The 21,284-nt window shown below is 43.2% G+C and overlaps 1 protein-coding gene across 4 annotated transcripts in view; it reads right to left on the bottom strand.

The window, feature by feature from the left end:
* Hdlbp (high density lipoprotein binding protein) overlaps positions 1–21,284 on the bottom strand; it is a 72,829-nt gene that overhangs the window by 22,977 nt on the left and 28,568 nt on the right. For 3 of the 4 annotated variants that reach the window (XM_075951975.1, XM_075951972.1, XM_075951974.1), the window contains 5 exons: positions 11,082–11,146; positions 9,544–9,656; positions 7,256–7,413; positions 5,887–6,102; positions 136–342 (listed from right to left, as the gene is read on the bottom strand). In XM_075951975.1, the coding sequence (XP_075808090.1) occupies positions 136–342; positions 5,887–6,102; positions 7,256–7,413; positions 9,544–9,619 (657 nt within the window). In that variant the 5' untranslated portion in view covers positions 9,620–9,656; positions 11,082–11,146. Of the gene's footprint in view, positions 1–135; positions 343–5,886; positions 6,103–7,255; positions 7,414–9,543; positions 9,657–11,081; positions 11,147–14,399; positions 14,689–21,284 lie in introns of those variants that run through there. The other variant, XM_075951971.1, reaches the window with a different exon arrangement.

The following is a 21,284-nucleotide window of genomic DNA, read 5'->3' as shown; positions in this document are numbered from 1 at the left end:
TTGCCAAAGTCACAGTCAAGGCCTCACATATACACGGCGCCTCTAGTTCGTTTTGAAAGTGGTAGCACACTAGAAACAAGGCTGGTGCTGGGTATGTTGCAAAGTGCAGGGGTTCAGACCATTCAGAGGGCTCACCTGCTCAGCAGAGATGAGAAGGACCTCATGGCGAGCTTTCTCGATGCCTTCTTTGGTGCCAGTGATCTTGATCTGATTACTGGGGTCATCTGGGCGTGGGATCTGGATTTTGGTTGCAGTTTTTAGTTCTAAATCTTGCAGTTTCTCTCCGTTTTTGCCAATGACAAAGCGATGGTGCTCTTTAGGAATGGTAACAGTTGCTGAGGCCTGTTACAGGACAAACCAACCAAAAACTTTAAACAAACAAACAAGCAAAAAAAATTACCTACGGTTCTGATAAAGCAAATTCTTCTAGGATATTCCCTAATTAGAATGCTCGAGAAAGCTATCTCATCCATCCCCTTATAACCACGAGAGCTCAAACACCATGTCATGATCACAGGGAGCTGACCCTGGTCCAAACCAGGGCCACACCATTATGAAGACTTCTCTATTATGAGACAGAAGAAAACATCTGACTGCATGGGGAAATCACTATTTCATCAAATTCTTCTTTCCATTTATAACAAGAAGGAAAGAAAAAAAGACTCCAGAAGTCAGCTGGAGTGTTTTTTAAAAAACAACTTTAACTGCAAGGTATGAGGTGTAATATGGGGGTGTGTAATCCAGTGGTATACGCCTTGACAGGCATCTACAAACCCTGGCTTTTTCCCACCATGAGAAAGATTACTACAACATCACATACAAGCTACAAAAGGTGGCTTAAATAACAAAAATATCAATTTTTCTTTTCTTCTTCTTTTTTTTTTTTTTTTGTTTCGAGACAAGGTTTCTCTGTAGCTTTTGTGCCTGTCCCGGAACTAGCTCTTGTAGACCAGGCTGGCCTCGAACTCCCAGAGATCCGCCTGCCTCTGCCTCCCGAGTGCTGGGATTAAAGGCGTGCGCCACCACTGCCTGGCCAAAAATATCAATTTTTCTAATTACAAAAAAATTACTAGAGTTTTGAGCATAAAGTTGATCATAAACTTCCATGGGCTCACAGTGCTGGCAAAGTGAAGACGACAGAATCCTGGGGCTGGCTGGCCAATCAGTCTAGGTAATCTGTGAGCTCTAAGAACAGTGAGACACCCTATCTGAGAAAGGGGTGAAGAAAGATACCTGATGCCAGCCTCCCACATGTACACACACCCCTCTCTCACCCCAAACTTGCATGGGGAAACCAGAAAACCAAGCAATAGTGAACACTAGAGAAAGTGAGAAAGCATTAGTACAAAGACTGACTAATGGACCATGACCTGGAGCCCAGGAAAGACATAGGTTACTGTGGGCATTAGAACTTGATGAGAACAGCCTCTGACCACAGTGGGAGGACTGCCTTCTGCAAACAGTGCTGATGACAAAGCAGTCATGTGGGAAGAGGAGAACCTGGGCCAGTATTTCACAAGACTGGAATACAACCCAAATAGTCAGAAACTGAAAAAGAAGGACACCCTTATACGTGCAGGAAGAAAAAAAAAGATAAATATTTTTATGATTTGGAAATAGAAAATGCTTTTCTAACAATGATTCAACATAATAAAAACAGTAAATGTTAACTATATAAACGGACCAAATATCTAGAGCAAAACAGAGATTAAAAATAACAATAAACTGGAAAAAATTTACTTTTTATGCCTGATGAAGGGATTGGAAGTCCTTCTATAGTGTTAATTCCCCCAAACTGAGCAAGGTAAACAATCTGACATCAAAAATGGGCAGAATAACAGACTTTTCACACAAATCCTGCTGCAAATGAAAAGTATACTCCTGAAGCCGGGAACTGACTTGGCTGGTAAAGTGCCTGCCAGCTAAGCTAAGGTCTGGCTGCAGTGGCACTAGTCTGTAACCCTAATAGCAGAGAGGAAGACAGAAGACAGTGGACTTGTAGAATTCAAGGACCAGCCCCCCCCCCCCCCCCCCGCTGGTTAGCAGCAGACCCCATCTCATGAGGAGGAGCATGCTCAAGGAAGACACCAGGGTGTCAGTTTCTAGCTTCCACAGACACAAGCACACACCCACAGGAACACCTATATAAGCATTTGTCATATACAAACTGGGAAGTTTACTCAGTTATGCCTCAGATTAGCAAAACCCTGAGTATTAGGTGAGTGTGGCTCTTGTACTCTGCAGATGGGAGAGCAAGACATAAACTTCTAAGGGAGGGAATTTACTTGCTGCTGGTAGCCAGAGTAGATATTTAAGGTAATCTTTTCACCTAGCCAATCATTTCCAGGATTATCCCTAAAGATAAACCATTGAAAAGAAACAGCCTATGCACATGACCCTCAGCCCCTTTTTGGTCACATAGAAACAAGAGCCTACAAACCACTTAAGAGCTTAAACTACAGCATACATATGGAGTCACACTGCTTTCTACAACAATGAGGAAAATCATTATTTATTGATACACAAGACACCAAAGGAAAAAAAAAGCAACGTAGAGATCAGGGATAATGGCAAGTTGTATTCTGCTTCTATTTGTAAATGTAAACGAGCTGGGCGGTGATAGTGCACACCTTTAATCCCAGCACTTGGGAGGCAGAGGCAGATCTCTGTGAGTTCGAGGTCAGCCTGGTCTACAAGAGCTAGCACCAGGAAAGGCTCCAAAGCTACAGAAAAACCCTGTCTCAAAAAACCAAAAAAAAAAAAAAAACCCAAAAAAAACAACAAACAAACAAAACAAAAAAAAAAGTAAATGTAAACAATGAAGAACATACACAGTGGTGTATAAAGGTGATAATGGAAAGGACAGGAGCACATTATGTAAGCTGGGAAGATTTCTATTCAGCTTGACATATTTATGCAAATATTGAAATAATTTTGAAAAACTGAAAATAAATTTAAATAGAAAAACCCAAGAAAGAAAATTATTGATTTAAAAATACTATTTTCTTCATATTAAACAGAAATAGTTTGAATGAGTCATATTCCTTCTCAAAAATTTCTATCTGAGATTAACCTGAGAAAACTTTCTATGTTAGAAATGAAGAAATTCAGATTATTGGGTGACAACAGAAAGCTGCCTGCAAGGAGAAACCCAGAGGAACTTCTCTGATCAAAGATGAGGCAGCTTATTTATCAACTTCTCCAAGCTCACAATGACATTTTATGAAAACTCCCTAGTATGGGGAAACATGACAGCTGAGACAGGACCATGAGTTAGAAACCAGCCTGGATTGCATGGCTGTCATGGTTCCATGACAGCCTGGTTCTCTCATCAGCAGTGAAGATGTGCTCAGAGAACCAATATGGTCTGGACCAGGAGTCACCAGCAGCAGCAACTCCTTTGTACCTAAGAAATTCTTATACTCCAGGTATACAAGTTAAATATTTACTGATTATGTAGGACCAAATGGCAAAGCATATTTATAGCCATTGCAGAAAAATGCTGGAAATTTTGCTCAAAATTTATTTAACATTTCTTAAAAAAAATTAACTAAACTTATCTGGGTGATGGTGGCACACACCTGTAATCCACAGCACTCGGGAGGTAGAGACAGGTATTAGAGGCCAGCCAGGTCTACAGAGTGAGTTATAGGATGGCCAGGGCTACACAGAGAAACCTTATCTTGAAAAAGCAAAAAACCAAACCAAACCAAAGCTAAACTCAGTCCCTCAAACATTCTTTTTTTTGTTTGTTTGTTTGTTTTTTGCTTTTCAAGACAGGGTTTCTCTGTGTCTTTGGAGCCTGTCCTGGAACTAGCTCTCATAGACCAGGCTGGCCTCAAACTCACAGAGATCCGCCCGCCTCCCTCAAACATCCTAACACAATGTAATTCAAAGATGTACTAAAATGTGACAATTACCTGCTGAAGACTGATGGTAGAAAATAGTAAAGAGAAAAATTATTATATTTTTAATTAGTTAACTATTTAATTTATTTATGCTAAAGATCAAACCTAGGGTCTTAAACATACTTTACCAGGCCAGGGGTGGTGGTACACACCTTTAACCCCAGCATTTGGGAAGGCAGAGACAGGTGGATCTTTGTTAAGCTCGAGGTCAGCCTGGTCTACATAGAGCGTTTCGGAATAGCCAGGGCTATACAGAGACCCTGTCACCAAAAAGAAAAAAAAAAGCCAAAACAATAAAAAAGGGCATTTTACCCATCACTGACAGCACCCCCAGACCGAGTGATTTATTTTAAAATTTACATTTTTATTTATTTTATGAGCATTTATGTGTGTGCTGTTGGAGGACAACTTGGGGGAATTGGTTCTTCCCTTTTACTGTGTGTGTTTCAGGGATTGAATTCAGGTTGCCAGCAGGTAGGTATTTTTCCTCACAAAACCGTCTCCCCAGCACCACCATACATTTGAAAACCACCATTTTCAACTTTTTTTTCTTAAAAAAAGATTTATTTATTATGTATACAACATTCTGCCTCTATGTATGCCACATTTATGCTTGCATGACAGAAGAGGGCACCAGATGCCTGTGAGCCACCATGTGGTTGCTGGGAATTGAACGCAGGACCTCTGGAAGAACAACCAGTGCTCTTAACCTCTGAACCACTTCTCCAGCCCCCCCTCCCCATTTTCAACTTTTAATGAATTTAGCCAGATCATCAGTGAATCCTATGAGCGAAGGACAAATAAGGCAGACGACACCCACTCTAGTAATCAATCACACCATCAGTTCATGGGAAAACAACAACAAAACCCATCTGTGATAACAAGTATCCACACCAAACAAGCTGAATATGAAGTAATCAAGCTCAAGGCATGGTGGCAAGTGCTTTAATCCCAGCACTTGGGAGACAGAACAAGCTCCAGGACAGCCAGGAGTGCTTGTTTCAGAACCAAAACAAAACAACCCCCAAAACCAAGAAATAAAGCAGTCAAGCTCTTAGCACCCAGTAACAGTTCACAAAGGAAAGCAGAGCAATTAAATACTAACCGTTTTACAAATCAATGGCATTAAGTGTGTGTGTGTGTGTGTGTGTGTGTGTAGGGGAGATACTGTTAAGGAGACATGTGATGCCACAATCAAATGAACATTGAATTAAACAACCAACTTGAAAGACATCAGAGACATAAGTCTAAACCAAGGGTCAAATATGAAATCCTTAGCATTTCCTTTATAAATATAAAGTAAGACAATAGCACAATCATTAGACAGTATACTATTTAGAAGTAAAATGATATTTTTGGAGTTTGCTTTTAAAAATTCTCCTAACAGTTTTTCAGGGCCCAATATATACGAGTTACAATGTGTAATTCCACGATGATACCTGGGACTTAGAACCATCTTAGACTGTGCTGGCTACATCAGTGGCAGAGCAGGATCACTCCCCTCTAGCTTGTCTAGAGGCTCAGCAGTAAGTGGGAGTAGCCCCTATCTCTAAACAAACCCCACAGCATGGCACCTATCACATGGCACGTTAGTAAGATTCTCTGCCTTTTCTTGGCCTTAAGGAGAAATGCCTTGAAGAAATGCCTTTTATTCTAATCGTTCTCAAATAATTCCAAGTACTGGCACCAGACTGGTAGAAATAGAGAAAAAAAATCTAATCATTTACTTCCCAAGTTTGAGGTCTAGAAATTGACGATCACTACCTACCTAGCAAGCTCACTGCTGTTAAGTGTCTCAAATCTGCAAAAAGCCTCATTTTTCAGTACATTTAGCTCAGTGGTTGATCTGACAGGTACCCCAATTCTATCATTAATTTAGTGATTAGAATAAAATCAGAAAGGTTCTAAATGTTGCTGTCCTCTGGCCTGCACCAGGATCAGTCAAGTAACCTGGGATGCCAGGCCTAGTGACACCCACCTGTGTTTGCAGTCTAGCAACAATGTCTTTCCGGGCTTTCATAACCGCATCCAGCTTCCCTGAGACCATGATGGAGAGACCTTGGTCTTTGGCCAGAGAGAGCTCCAGGTGAGCACCAGTCCTCTGCATGATCTCAAGGCAGATTTTTGCTTGTTCACCTTCTCCAAATTGGTTCATGTCTTTATATTTTCTCTCTTCCAGGGGTACATGAAATACCTGTTCAGAAAAGACACCCAAAGACAAAGTTAAACCATCAAAGAAAAGGAAGACTGACCACATGCAATATATATTTATTAATCCTTCACCCACTAAGCAGTGCCGTAGGCAAGGCAGTAAGGAGAAATCCTCCAAGATAGGAGGCTGGCATGTGGTACAGATAATAATGAACAGCACCAGAAACAAAAAGCCTGTTAAGAATTTAAAGGGAGGCAAGTGCCTAGGCCAAAACCACCAAGGACATAATAGAAAATCTTTTTGAAGAAGAGAAAGCATGCACCCATGATAGGAAACAGCAGAGGTAGCAGCAGGCAGGAGGCAGGGGCATAGGCGACATCAAGAATTTTAAGCTTAATAAATTCTGCTAAAAGAGCAAGGAGGGTTTATGGAGAGTTGAGGAGGAGCAGTGTTGGAAGCAAGAGGGATCAATTATCCCTCAAAGAGGTCTGAATCATTCAAAAGATACATTTAACAAGACACGATACATTTAACAAGACAAGAGAGCAAAAGTTCACAAAGAAAAGATCAAGAGGCAGTTGCTTATGCACACTAGGGCAAGAAGTTATAGTTACATGGGTGATAATTTTCTATCATAACCAGGTATCAGTTCTACACTCAACTCTTAGCCCAATAGCTCAAGAGAGAAGGGGAATGAAGCCAAAGGAAACCAGGAAATACATTAGTTGTTCCCGACAGACTATTAACTTTTTATGTCCCCCCCCCCCTTTTTTATTCCTTCTTACTATGCAGCTCTGGCTAGCCTCTGACTCTAGAGATCTGCCTGCCTCTTGCTTCTGGGTGATAGATTAGCTAGGTGTCACAAAGCCCAGCAACAGATTAGCTTTTGGCTGTCATATGGATAAGGAAAGGCAGACTTCGCAGCCAGAGGCAACAATGAATAGAAAAGTACATGGCCCCATGAATCTGACAAATATGGCCTATCTCAAACTGTGTGCCAGTTGTCCAGAGTGCCAGGGAGGCTGGGTGGGAGGATCATGGTGGAGGGTGTGCTCCACAGGAGGAATCGTAACCTTTTAGACTCCTCCACTTTACATACCCAAAATGTACTCATCACTGCAGACTCAAAAACCCTTTATCAGTTCTTCTTGCTTCCTACAAGGAACAGATAAAACAAAAAGAAATGTGTTTCTACCTGAGTGATGACAGAGGCCTTGATTGGCCGGATCTTGTTACTCCAGGCTCCAGCAGGTTCTTGGGCACTTTCCAAGCAAGCTGCTTTCTCAGGAAGTGGAGGGAAGGCATCCTTGTAGGTAGGCGGGTCGCTTTCCTCTTCTGAATTTAATGTGGCAACTAGACCAGAGAACACAGATTAGGAGGAAAGCACTATAATTAAACATTCTATGAACAAACACAGCAGAAAGGTAGCAGGAACCCCCACTAAAACGTGGTGAGTGAGCAAGGCTACTATTACACTTTCCTCATTCATAGCTATGGGAAAAAACCTCAGGTACTCATCAGGCCAGCACCCTGAGTGTGCGAAATGGATGGGGCTAGAGATTCCCAGTTCCAGAAATGTTAATGTTTTGCCCTCTACATGGTCCCACTATGAAAGGTAAGACAATAAGTCCCATTTTAGTACTGAGATGTATAAAACCCTTGAATGCAAGCTTGTGACAGGTTTTTAGGTCCTCATATTTTCTAATAGTACAAAAGTAAATCATGATTATAAATGCTTGGCACATAGTACAAGTTTAAACACTGCTTTTAAGAACTACCTTTTAAAGCGGGTGGCAGGGGCATACACCTTTAATCCCAGCACTTGGGAGGCAGAGGCAGGCAGATCTCTGTGAGTTCAAGACCAGACTGGTCAACAAGAGCTAGTTCCAGGACAGGCTCCAAAGCTACAGAGAAACCCTGTCCTAAAAACAAACAAACAAAAAACCCAGAAGAATTAGCTTTTAGAAAGGTTCCACATTTCCCTTTGTAATGTACAATGGTGAAATTAACTCACATGGGGACTGTCTCTGATGGCCTCTCAAGCCAAGACAGGAACAGCAAGACTTGGAGAAATCAGGGCCTGACTATTAGTCATGTTTATGTTCCATGATGCTCAAATTTGTTCATGCTTTTGTCTAGTTTAATCATGATCTCCACAAAAACAACTATATAGATGTTTTAGATAATCCCATATCCCTAAGGCTAAGCAGTATCTACCAGTAGCAGGGCCCAATAAAAACACAATGGGGCATGCAGATATGGAGAAGACAAGACGACCTTTGGAATTAGATAGGACTCCAGTCTAAGTTCACTGCTTCTGAGCCTGATGGTGGTGGGATAAACAGAGGCAGGACTCTTGAAGTGCCATTTCCCTCTTAAGAAAGGAGAAACTACAGATAGCTGCACTTAGACCCCAGATACTGAGAACCAGACAACCAGCAGTGTCTTAGGAATGACCAATACAGTGGTCACTGGGAATGAGTGGGTAAAGTGAAGCCAAGAAGTGAATTTTAAATGCTTAATTCATTCTAAATTTAAGAAATGATATTCATTTCCATTCTAGGGAAAACTTAAATATGGTCTAACAACCTAGAACAACTTATTTTTTTCATTCAAAAATTTTAGAAAATCTAAATTAAAAATATTATCTATGTTTATTTGTGTATGTGCATGTGTATGCATGTTGAGCTGCATATTGAGGTTAGAGGACACTTTGCAGGAGTCAGTTCTTTCCTTCACCTGTGTAGGTGCTAGGATCAAATCCAGGTCAAAGGCTTGGCAAGTAGACACCATTATCTATTCGCTGTCTTGTTAGCCCTGATCAAAGACGTTTGTACAAAAATTTAGCATTCAAATCAAATGCCCTGCATAAACATATAGACTAAAATTTAAAGAAAAATAACATAAAGTAGCTGGCTTTAAGGTACGTATTCTTTATATTGAGATGTTGCAAGGACAATATTTTACATATATTAGGCTAATGTATTAAATGTGTAATGGTATACGCCTGCAATCCCAGAGGCAGAAGAATCATGAGTTTGAGATTGGTCTGGTTTAAACAGCAAAACTTTTGACTGAAAATATTTCGGAAAAAATTCACCTATTCCCTTTTATTTAACCTGGGTTTGGAAAACTTCCAAATTGCTTATGTGACTAGCATTCTAACCCACTGGACAGTGTTGGTCTCCATCTTGACTAATGGCCTTAAAGAGCACAGACGTCACATTTCACCCTTATCCTCAGAGGCTCAGGATGCTTCAGTCAGTATTTCAGCACCCCATAATTAGAGCAGCAATTTTGTAAAGGATCCCAGTCATTGCCAATCTTCAGATTAATTGAATTTCTAAGAAACTGACCATACTTAGATCTGTTTCTAGAGTCATTCCTCACACCTGTCCAATCCCACTTGCAACCAACTAATATAAATTAGCAGAAGCCCAGTCTCCAAAGTTAATAAGGAAAACTTGTAAAGTAGTCTGTCACCTTTGATTTGTTGTGGAACCAGCCCACTTCGATGTTCAGCAAAACTCTCCTGGGTCAAAACTGCAACGGAGCTCATGGTTGATCTCACGTCCACACACAATCCTAGTAAGACACTACAAGAGAAAAGTAATCAAGGAGGAGACAACCCAAGTACAGCTAACTCAGTAATGTACTGTTTTAAATGTTTCAGTCAAGGTTTTTATCTTCTTACTGAAAACTATAGTGTTTATTTTCTGCACAAGGTTGATGTAAATTATTCTTCAGACTTTCAATGGAAGAGTGAACATGGCAAATTCAAGTAAAGTAGGGTTCTAGCCCATTTGATTAACTTTTCTCAGAAACTATCACACAGTAGACAAGATTTGGCTAAGAGATCTAGAAGCCCAAAGCTTAGAATCTGTACCACCTACCCATTGTGGAAGCACAGAAGTGAGAGGGCTTCAATAACAGCTTGTTACCCCCCTCCCCCACCCAAAATCATGGGTACTTTGGGATTACTGGAACCTGCCACCTGCCTGACCCATCTTTGTTACAGATCAATCCAGGATCATTCTCTTAATTAGCTATCTCCATCTTATTTTGTTCATATAACATATGCCTCCTGATGCTTTTAAGAACCATAAAAATGACAATTACTACAACTAGGACATGTAAGGTACTTATCCAGAGGCCATAAAGAACCATTTCAAACATCTCAGGAAAATTGGGGGAGGGGGGAGAAACCTCACAGTGCTTCATGTTGTCAGTAAAACCAGATCCACATATTGTGCCAAGTACCTCAACCTGCTGATTATCACAGGGCACTTTTGCCCAGTGTGGAGGAGATTCACTCACAAGAGAGGAAACTGGCTCAAGGCACAGCATTCCTTATTCCAGGACAGCCGTGGACATTGGCTCTGAAGGTCCCAGCTCCCTGTTTGTTATCTATGGTGCAATGCAGCATTCTCAGGCACAGTTGTTAGCTTCTTTGCCCTTCTGTAATTTTCGGCAGCTTCACAACACCAGTGTGAGGAAGCACTCATTTTCTTTACACCACTATGCCAGTGCCTTACGTATATCACATCTTGGTAAAATGCAAGCACTTCAATAAAGTATGCAGCTGGCTGTCAATGGAAACACCTTTAATTCCAGCACTCAGGAGGCTGAGGCAAGAAGATCTCTCTGGTCAGCTGGTCTACAGAGTGAATTCTAGGACAGATAGGGCTACACAGAGAAACCTTGTATCAAAAACAAAACACTAAAAAAATGAAACAAAACAAAAATCTTACTTTATTACAATAATATAAAAACCTCTTCCCAACTTTACAAAGTATTCCTAAAGCATATTAAGACCCAAATTCTGAAAACAAAACAAAACATAATTCATGATTAAGAAAAACAGATGCAAGGCAGAGGACACAGCTGAAGGGCACACGAAGCCATGGATGTGCCTATTATGGCACAGAAGAAGCCTAAGAGGAGATGGTTCAGGCTAGAACTAACTCACACATCTTTGTGTCCTAGGCACAGAAGTCCTCAGAAAGGGCACTCAAACTTACCAGCAAAATGGTCAGTAGCCAGAAAGTCCGTCCCGAGGTTGCCTCTGTCAGCCTGCCAGCTTTTACTAGTATAGGGAAGAGAGAGAGAGAGAAACAGACAAAAGTCAAACAAAAAAACCAGAAAGGTTACTTATCCATGCTTTATAATTTAGATCCTTTCACCTCTCAAGAAACAATGGAACTAAATATTCTTTACATTTAGTTTCTAGTAATTGCAACAGTTAGGCAAATCTCTTAGGAAAAAAACCACTACAAAAGCTCTGGTCTTAGGCCATTAACTTTGAATAAGACACGTTACAGTAAAACCTGAATCATCTAGAACTCTCAGGACAATTCTTCAAGGGATCTTAGAAGTGATCTGTACACTGGGTCCTTGTGACCTGCCAGACTGACTCTGCGGCAAAGCAGAATGCACATCTTGTGCTTGAGCTATCAGAGTGCCCAAGGGCTCCTTGACAGAGAGAGCTAGGAGTGGCGCACTCCCAACACTTGGGAGGCAAGGCAAGTGGATCTCTGTGAGTTCAAGATCAAACTGGGTTTCAAAGCGAGACCTGCCTCAAAAACATCAAAACCAAAAGAATGCTTGTTAACTTTACAGTTTCTTTTTTCTTGCTATTGTCCTGTAGAAGTCCTTCAGTCCCTTCTAATCTACAAAGACTTAATAATCAAGTCATAAAACTTCAAGATTCCAAGGCCACCAGAGGAGGCCAAAAATTACATATAAATACCTTTCTTTGGTCTTGAGACAAGATCTCTCTATGTAGACCATGTTAGCCCTGAACTCAGAGATCCACCTGCCTCTGTCTCCTGACTTTGGGTCTAAAGTGTGTTCTACTATCACTTCTTAAACCCTGATGCCCGTCCACTTTACCAGGTTCATCCATGTGACCCTAACTATATGTTTTTGTCTCTGTTCTGCCACTGACTATTGCCCCTGCTTTCCAGGACAAGGTTAGTTTTGATACAGAGGAATATACAAGCCTACATCATATATTGCCTTGTGCAGACTGCAACACAGTCTTAGGCATGCCCCCACACTTAAGCATCCCTTTCCAGGAGTATTTACAACAAACCAAGTGACTGCCAAGGAAGAAACTGGAGCAGAGCTTCCAGAGCCCTGGACAACTACAGACACCCTCTGGCAGCCAGGAACAGCAGAGTGGACTTCTAGAAAACTCCAGACAAGTTGACAAGACTTATTGGGGTCTAGCTTCTAGATTTCAAAGTTTGTCAGAGCTTGGGGCATAGATATCACAATTAAAGATATACTGAACAGAGTCTGTTCAGGTTATCACTTGGTAAGGCTTTTTAAAAATTAACTCAAAACCCTGTTAAAGTCTTAATTTAAAATAAATACCTAATGCCCATTTGTAAATACAGACTTCATCTCCACTGTAGACTCTGGAGTAAGAAGCTTTACTTACTCCAGAAGTAAAGGTCAGTGCACGCCTTCCAGTTTCCAGTAGCACACAGCCCGAGAGCCCACCTGCACCTGGTTACCAGCAGAACCTACGCAACAGTCCCTCTGTCTTTACACCCACCTGCTTTACCTCTACTTACAAAATTCACAGGCCTAACCTGCTGCACCTGGCTGTCCACACTTGCAGCAGCCACTACAGCTGAACATGTGCCCTCCACTCTGCATCTCCATTGCCAAAACCTTCAGGAGTACAGGAGCCCATGATTTGGTAGCTCAGACTTTTGGTGGAGTGAATCATATGTTAGGACTGAAAGACACTGAGTATTATCCTAATTTTCAAATACCACCAGAGAAAAGAAAGAGTGCTCCTGGGAGCCTAGTTCCCGTGCCTCCCTGTAAAGGTTCTGTCGAGACAGGATGAAATCTGTACTCTTTCCTCTTCTGGTTGCTACATGTCTCCTACAGTGGGTGCAGCCCCTCCTCTCCAGAGTCTCCAGTCTCTCACTGGCAACAAGGCCATCTCAACCATTTTTGCCACTGGACGCTGGAGTTAGTACCCAATGCTAACCTACAACTTTGACATTACAATTTGCTTCGGAGAGACAAAAGAACATGGCAGAATGTCAGTTCTCAACACAGAACTAAATAAAGCAAGATAAGTAGAAGCCAGGGACAGCTTCTTCTACTCCTCCAAGAACCAAGGAGCAACAGGGACTTCTGCAAAAGAGAAAGGTGAGGCTGTGGCAGCTTGAAACCATGTGTTAATCTAGAAAACAGAAAAGGCTGTAAGTGAAGGATTCTACTTTTTTTGCTTCTGAACAAGGAAGCATTTAAATTGATTCCCCTGCGCTAAGTTGTGCCAACTACTTATGTAAGGGCCAACAGTATGCAAAGAGAATTCAGACACGCTCCAGAAAGAATATCCTATCAACCTCCATTAGAGAGAATCAAGTTCTTTTACACTCTAGACCAGTCCTCATGGAGGGCACCAAAAACTTCCAGCGTGAAAACCTTCAGCTGGGATTCAGGTTTCTCTTCCAAAGTTGAAAGTGTTTACTTTTACAGTCCTCTGAAGACTTGCGAAGGTACCCCCCACAATAATATTCAAGAGTACAAACTTCAAAATTAATAATAAAACCAGGCTCTGCTGAGATCAAACTCTTCAGTCTGTGACCACCAAGGCCGGCCTAGTGCTTTACCCAGCGCTGGAAGTCAGAGACCCAGCCTGGGAGGAACTTTCGCAGATGCCACCTCAGCATGGCCCTCCCACCGGCCAAGAGCGCCCGCGGGCGGGGACAGGCTTAAAGGGACAGCATCCTGCTCGGCCTCCAAGTCTTTTATCCAAATTCGGTATTTTTCCGTAATGTATTTTTCACCCATGGACCCTGGGGCATATCCAAGTAGTACTTGGGCCTGGAGTCCTCCAGTGACCACGTAGCCGGACGCCGCAGGTGGAGGTGTAGCGAGACACCGCGCCGGACATAGGGGCCCCGGGTGAAGATCCCAGCCTGCCGCGCGAACTAGGGCGCCACTGACCTGTCCACAGCCCGTAGGGCCCGTGTGGCCGCGCTGGGGGGAAGGGGTGCGGGGGAGGGGCCGGCTCGGTTGCCCACGTCACCAACCTGGCCAGGTCGCTCCCCTCCCCCACCGCGGCGGCTCGCTCGGAGAGCCAGTAGTCCAGGCTACCCGGGCCCGCAAGCAGACCCGCGGCGCGTGGCGGACTTGGGAAAGTTTCTGCGCTCCAGCGCGGCCATGCGCAGAGTGACACGTAGCGGCCCCCGCCCGTCGCGGTAGCGGAGACCAGGCGCCAGTGCGGCCGGGGAGCTGGGGAACCGACCCCGGCCGTGCCCAGCAACAAGCCCCCCGCCGACCCGCCTACCAACTCGCCCGATTCTCACCAGTGAGTGTGACCGCTCAAGAGCCTGTCCGTCTGTCGCTGCCGCTGCGCGGGAGAAGCCGGGACGCTCCGAGGCGCGGCGCTCGGGCCGCCGCTGCTATATAGGGCGGCGGCTCCAATCCCGCCGAGACACGTCAGACCGGCCGCCCGCCCCGCCCGCTGCAGGGTCCCTAGAGCGCCCGGGAGCCGACCAACTTCATAAGAGTTCTGCGGCTTGAGAGGGGGCGCGTTGGGAAGTTAGTTACTTACAGTGTGCAGGCAGGCCCCGATATAAGGGTTCAAGGGTGCACAAGTAGAGGCCACCAGCAACAGTGTCACCAAAAGAGAAAAGTTCCGAGGACCTCACACAGTAGACGGACGGCCGAGAAAACCATTTTACCATCCCCCAGAGCACTCCTTGGTGGAGCACATCTCAAGGGTTCTGTTCTTCTCCCCACCTCTACTATAGCCGGCTGCTTCATTCCTCAATGACCAACAAACATAACAAACTCCGAAAATGAAATTTTATTTAGGGTCCCATCTGTACAGAGCAGCCTGCAGGGTGCTCCTCTCCCACCCATGCTGAGTTGGACAATGCAGGACCTCTGTCCTCAGGCTGCTGCTTCCTTCTTTGGAAGCAGGTTAGTTCTATCCTATTGTGTCTAGTGACAACTACTTGAAGAATTTGTAGACATTCTGAACCTGTACTGAGGTGACATGAACACACTTCTGACCTAGGCAGAGCAGACAGGTCAATGAAACCCATCAGCACTGGCTGTGACCATGAGATGGATATTACCCAGGATGACTAAAGGCTAGAAACCAATCAACCAGCTGTGTTCCCCACCTCACTTTTGACCAAGTTTCACTGTATAGAACTAGAGGTTCTTTGGTCGCAGCTGGGCCACCAGGTCTGGATAACATGTGCCTCCCAGGTGTATTTTTAGAGTGACACTGACAGGAGGAAAGGGCTCGAGAGGCTTTCTGCAGTTTTCAGTCTAAGGCTCATAAGGTTTTAAGCAGAAAGACTTGACACACTGTGCTGGGCATTACAAACAGCACAGCACTCAAGTTCTTGGCTTGAGGGACTGGGAAGAGCTGCTCTAATTGGGTTGACACTAAAGACAGGGCAAGGAAGAAAGAGGAATGAGATGCAAAGAATAAGGAGTTCAGGCTGGGGATGGGGTTGTTGAATAGGAAAGTATATGCAAGTTGTGTCAGAGTTCAGAAGCCCCAGAACTAGCAACACAAATGGCAAGAACATCACAGCCCTTCATGACATAAATCACTGAAGGCACAGAATGTGCAGTGTCTGAAAGACCCAAGGGCATCTCCAAACTGCCAGCAGCCACAGAGTGATACAGCTTCCTAAAGCCTCTGTAGGCACCAAGTTGCCTTTCCCTTCTGTGTTATTACTATGGTCTGCAGGGTGCCTTTCCCTGGAGATGAATCAACCAGTAACTAGAACAAAAGTTTTTGTTGTTGTTGTTCTTTTGTTACTGAGATCTCAGTGCTGTGGAGAGGGAGATGAGGCTAAATGGGGTAAGGACCCACAAGTCAACATGTTTGCTGTCTAGGGACCGCCAGTGGAGTTAGGAAGCCAACACAAGTACAAACTAGCCCAGTGCCTGCTGTACAAGGAGACCTCAAAGAGCTGGTTAAAAAATGTGGTTAGCTAGGTGTGGGTGACATCCTGTAAGCCCAGTACTCAGTAGGCTGATGCAGAGAGTACTGGGAGTTCGAGGTCACAGTGGGCTACAGAGTAAGATGATGTCTCAAAAATAAAACAAAGCATGGAATTAATGAAGTTATTATTAAACCAAGGAAGGTGTGGTAACATTGGCTTGTGATCTCAGTACTTAAGAGATAGAGCCATGAAGATTAAGGAATTCAAGACCAACCTAGCCTATCAATAGACTTTATCTCAAACAAAAAAAGATACAAATGTTAAATGTGCACCACAACATATCCCAGATGCTCCTGGAGTGCTGATGAGTATGACATGAGAAGTGTCAAAAAGTGACCACTGGCCTGGTTTTTCATACCTCAAGGAACAGGGAATAAGCTTCCTGACTGCTCAGGGTGAAAGCTTAGAACATAGACACATTCTCTGAATTCTCAAATCATGATTCCCTAAATGGTGCACGCTTTTAATCCCAGCAGAGGCACAGGCAGGTGGATCTCTGTGAGTTCAAGGCTAATCTGGTCTACAAGAGCTAGTTCCAGGACAGGCTCCAAAGCTACAGAGAAACCCTGTCTCGAAAAACCAAAAAAGGGTGTACCCTAAGCAGAAAGTAGATCTAAGTGGAGAAGCAGAAGACCAGAAACAACAACAAACAGCTGTAAATTTCTGACTCTACTGGGCTGGGAGATAAAAGTGTCTCTGGGGAAGCTCAGAGACGTGAGAATAGAACTCTAAAGGTTTGGGTTTAAATCCCCACTACCCTTTCTGTCCACGAAATCCTACCCTAAACAAAAATAATGAACAGAAAAAAGTAGGCACACTTAAGAAGGAATAAATCTTATAACAGGATAAAATATTCACAGATCAACTACAGTATAGAAGCTGAAAGTCCAAAGTTCAAAGAGTAAGATGCAGTGAAGGAGCTGAAGAGATGGCTCAGCAGTTAAGAGCACTTGCTTTGCAATCATGAAGACTGGAATTTGGCTCCCAGCACCCATGTAACTCACTTGGCACCCCCATAAACACCCGTATAAAACATACACACCTCTTTAAATAGGGGTAAGGCGGAGAGATGACTAACTGGTTAAAAAGTACTCACTGCTCTTGCAGAGGACCCAATTTTGATCCCGAGCATCAAAATCTAACCTCACAACTGTCTGTAACCCCAGTTCTAGGGTATCTGGTGTACTCTTTTGGTTTCCCTGGGCACCAGGCTCTATGCAGTACACAGACATATATTCAGGAAATACATGCATACACCTACCCTGGCTTTGCTCTCTATTGCTATGAAAATTTGTAAAACTACAATTGAAGCAGGGCAGTGGTGGCGCACGCCTTTAATCCAGCACTCGGGAGGCAGAGGCAGGCGGATCTCTGTGAGTTCCAGGCCAGCCTGGTCTACAAGATCTAGTTCCAGGACACAAACCAAAAAGCTACGGAGAAACCCTGTCTCGAAAAAATAAAAAAACAAAAACAACAACAAACAAACAAAAAAACCACACAAAAACAAAACAAAAAACCTACAATTGAAAAAATTAAATTAAAAAAATTTAAATTATAGGATTAGACAGATACAAGAACCTGAGGTGATATAACTATTAAAAAAGCTTGAAATAATTAAAGACATAAACCACAAACAATAAAAATAAATACAAATGGGTGAAGACGTAATTGAACGAGGGGGCCACAGTCCAGTCTCAGCAAGCAGCAGAGTTTAGCAGCTTCGGCCACGTGAGTCTAGCTTCTGCAGAGGCCAGGCATATATCGGGGTGTCCCTGAATCAAGGCCTAGAGAGCCCATTTTGTGAAGCTGTGAAATTGAGGCCTGAATTGCCTTAAAGAACCCAAGATGTTAGTGATGCCACCGCTGTGAGATATCTGCTGAGGAAAGCTGTGAACAGACAGTGGAACCAGCCCAAAAGAAAGAAGTGTGTTGCAGTCAACAAAGCTGAATGGAGTTGGAGATCTGAAGAGAATTCTGACATAAAACATGAAAATGCATTTTGGAGTTTTCCCCAAACTCCAAGCTGGTTTTGGGTCTTGCTTTGGTCCAGTATTTTCTTGCTATGCTTCCTTCCCTATGCTTTGGAATGGTAATGTGTATCCTGTGCCATTGTTGGAAGTACGTGATGTTTTTTGATTTTGATTTTACAGGGGATTAACAGTAAGAGATGGCATGTCTCTCAGAAGAGACTCTGAAGTTTTAAACATTATTGAGACTGTGATAGACTATGTGGGCTTTTTTGTTTTTTCTTTTCTTTTTTGAGATAGGGTTTCTCTGTGTTTCTTTGGCTGACCTGGAACTCTGTAGACCAGGCTTGGCCTTAACTCACAGAGATCTGCCTGCCTCTGCCTCCCAATTGCTGGGATTAAAGGTGTGCACTACCATGCCCGGTTGACTATGTGGACTTTTGAAGTTGGACTAAATGAATTTTGCATTATAATTTCGTTGGTTTGTTTGTCTGTTTTCCCAGATTGGGATTTCTCTGTGTAGCTTTGGAGCCAGTCCAGGAACTCACAGAGACCTGCCTCTGCCTTCTAAGTGCTGGGATTAAAGGCATGCAATACCACCACCTGGTGCATCATGATACTAATACAAGTTTATGGGAGCCAGGGAGTGGAATGTGATAACTTGAATGCAATGGGCCCTCATAATCTCAGGGAGTAGCACTATTAGGTGGCTTTGTTGGAATGGGTATGCCCTGTTGGAGGAAGTGTGTCACTGTGGAGGTGGGCTTTGGGATCTCTTTTGCTCAAGCTCTGCTCAGTGTGACCCAACCATTTCCTGTTGCCTTGTGATCAAGATGTAGCCAGCACCATGTCTGCTTGCAGGCCACATGCTCCCTGGCATGATGATAATAAACTGAACCTCTGAACTATAAGCGGCTACTGCAATTAAATTTTTTTCTACTATAAGAGTTGCTAGTCGGGTGGTAGTGGTACACGCCTTTAATCCCAGCACTCGGGAAGCAGAGACAGGTGGATCTCTGTGAGTTCAGGCCAGCCTTGTCTACAAGAGCTAATTCCAGGACAGGCTCCAAAGCTACAGAGAAACCCTGTCTCGAAAAACCAAAACCAAAAACAAAACAAAACAAAAAACCAAAGAAGAAGAGTTGCTGTGGTCACAATGTCTCTTCACAGCAACAGAAACCCTAACCAGGGTTTCTCTGTATAACAGACCTGACTGTCCTGGAACTCACTCTGTAGACCACGCTGGCCATGAATTTTGAGAGATCTGCCTGCCTATGCCTCACAAATGCTGGGATTAAAGTTGTGTACCACCACACCTTGCTAACATTTGGGCTTTCAACATAAATAAATAAATACAAATAAAGCGAACATAAGAATGAACAGAAAGATTGTTAAGAATCATGGAGTGGAATTTCAGAGGTGGAGATGTAGCTCAGTGATAGATTATTTGCCCAACATGAGCAAGCTTCTAGTTTGATTCTTAGCCCAGCAAAATAATATAAAAAATAAATCATGGAGTAGAGGGTAATAAAGTCTAACATATTCTAAGAGGAACCATAAAGCAAGAGAACATGAACAGAAACTGGAAAAATGAGAATATTTCAAGACTTAAGGAACATGTCCCCCTGTTGAGAATATGGTTCACAAATGGAGTCATGTGAGGAGAATTTGAGTGCTTATGAGAAAACTCCAGGAAAACAAGAGTCTTGTGACCCCAGTTTTTTCAAAACACAGAATTGTTCTTGGACTGTTTTTGTGCTCCTCCCAGGTATAGAGAACAGGAGTGAGTTTAGTTCGGATTACTCATTATTGCCTGCTGCTGTTATTCAATTAAGTCCTTAAGTTATCCTTTTTCTGATTCTAGGGAAAACATGCTTTTGTCATGTGCAGCCTGTCCTTGTGACTGCACCCTTACACATGTGACTCTTCTTAACCCTCAGAGTATAAATGTCTGATACTCTTCAACTCGTCTCATTTATTGTGTCTATTCTCCCAGGTCCCACCACCTTTAGAGTAGTGACACTTCCCCACCTAAAAAATCACAGAATAAACTGGCCTACACCAGACATGCTACACTAATTATCAACAAGGAATGGCAATGCTAACAGTTTGATCACTCATACTGAGATTGGTGACCAGCTTAGGAAAAGAAATGCTTTCATCCTTCTCGATAGCTAAAAATTTGTAAATATATATGCCCCATATTATACTTTTATTAGTGTAAACCCCTTCTATGACTATGCTTAAGTAAACTTGCAAGCCAGGCTTGGTGATTCATGCCTTCCATCCCAGCACTTGGGGGAAGTAGAAGCAGGTGGATCTTTGTGAGTTCTAGGACAGCCTGGTCTACAGAGTAAATTTCAGGACAACTAGAGCTACACATCAAGATCCTGCCTGGAAAACAAAACCCAATAACAAATAACTTTTACTGTGGGATGCAGGTATGCCACAAATTGCATGGTGGCCAGAGGGCGACTTTTGGTCACCCTCTCTTTGGTCAGTGCTCTCTTTCCAACATATGGGTTCCAGAGATAGAGCTCAGTCATAAGCACTGGGGCAAGCATCTTTACTCACACTGAGACACTTTGTCTGTTTTTATGTTTCATTAAAAATAAAATTATGTCTGGCGATGGTGGTGTATGCCTTTAATTACAGCACACAGGAGGCAGAGGTAGGCAGAACTTTAAGGTCAGCCTGGTCTATAGAAGGAGTTTAAGGACAGCCAGGGCTACACAGAATTGAGGGTGTGTGTATGGGTATGAGAGAGAGACAGAGAGAGACACACAGAGAGAGACAGAGCGACAGGGCTGCTGTGGGACAATGGTCTTTTATCCTGTCACTTGTACTATTTTTAATAAAACGCTGATTGACTGGGTGGGACAGAAATCTGTCAACAAAGGTGCTCAACGTGTGGACAACTGCATCCACAGAAAACCTGAGAGAGCTTGGAAAGTAATTCTAGACACAAAATAAGAGTGTTGAGCATGGCTTCTTGGTAGCAGCAATTTCTCGGGTTTGCTCTCTTTGCTAGAGGCAAGCACATCTCATTTAAGAGAGGCTTCCTGACTCAACTTTAGCTGCAAAACTTTTAAGAGGCCACGTCACCAAACACTTAAATGGTGTTTATTAATTGTTGACAGCATGCTTCTTAGTGGTGTCAGGGACTTTGAAACTCCATAGAGTTGTGGCAATAAACATGGCTCCAGCTACTACCTCTGCCATGAAGCTAGGCTCTCAGAAAGCTAAGGACTGG

The sequence above is a fragment of the Microtus pennsylvanicus genome, chromosome 17 (genome assembly GCF_037038515.1).
Source record: "Microtus pennsylvanicus isolate mMicPen1 chromosome 17, mMicPen1.hap1, whole genome shotgun sequence".
NCBI lineage: Eukaryota > Metazoa > Chordata > Mammalia > Rodentia > Cricetidae > Microtus > Microtus pennsylvanicus.
This window is presented reverse-complemented; position numbering and strand designations above follow the sequence as displayed.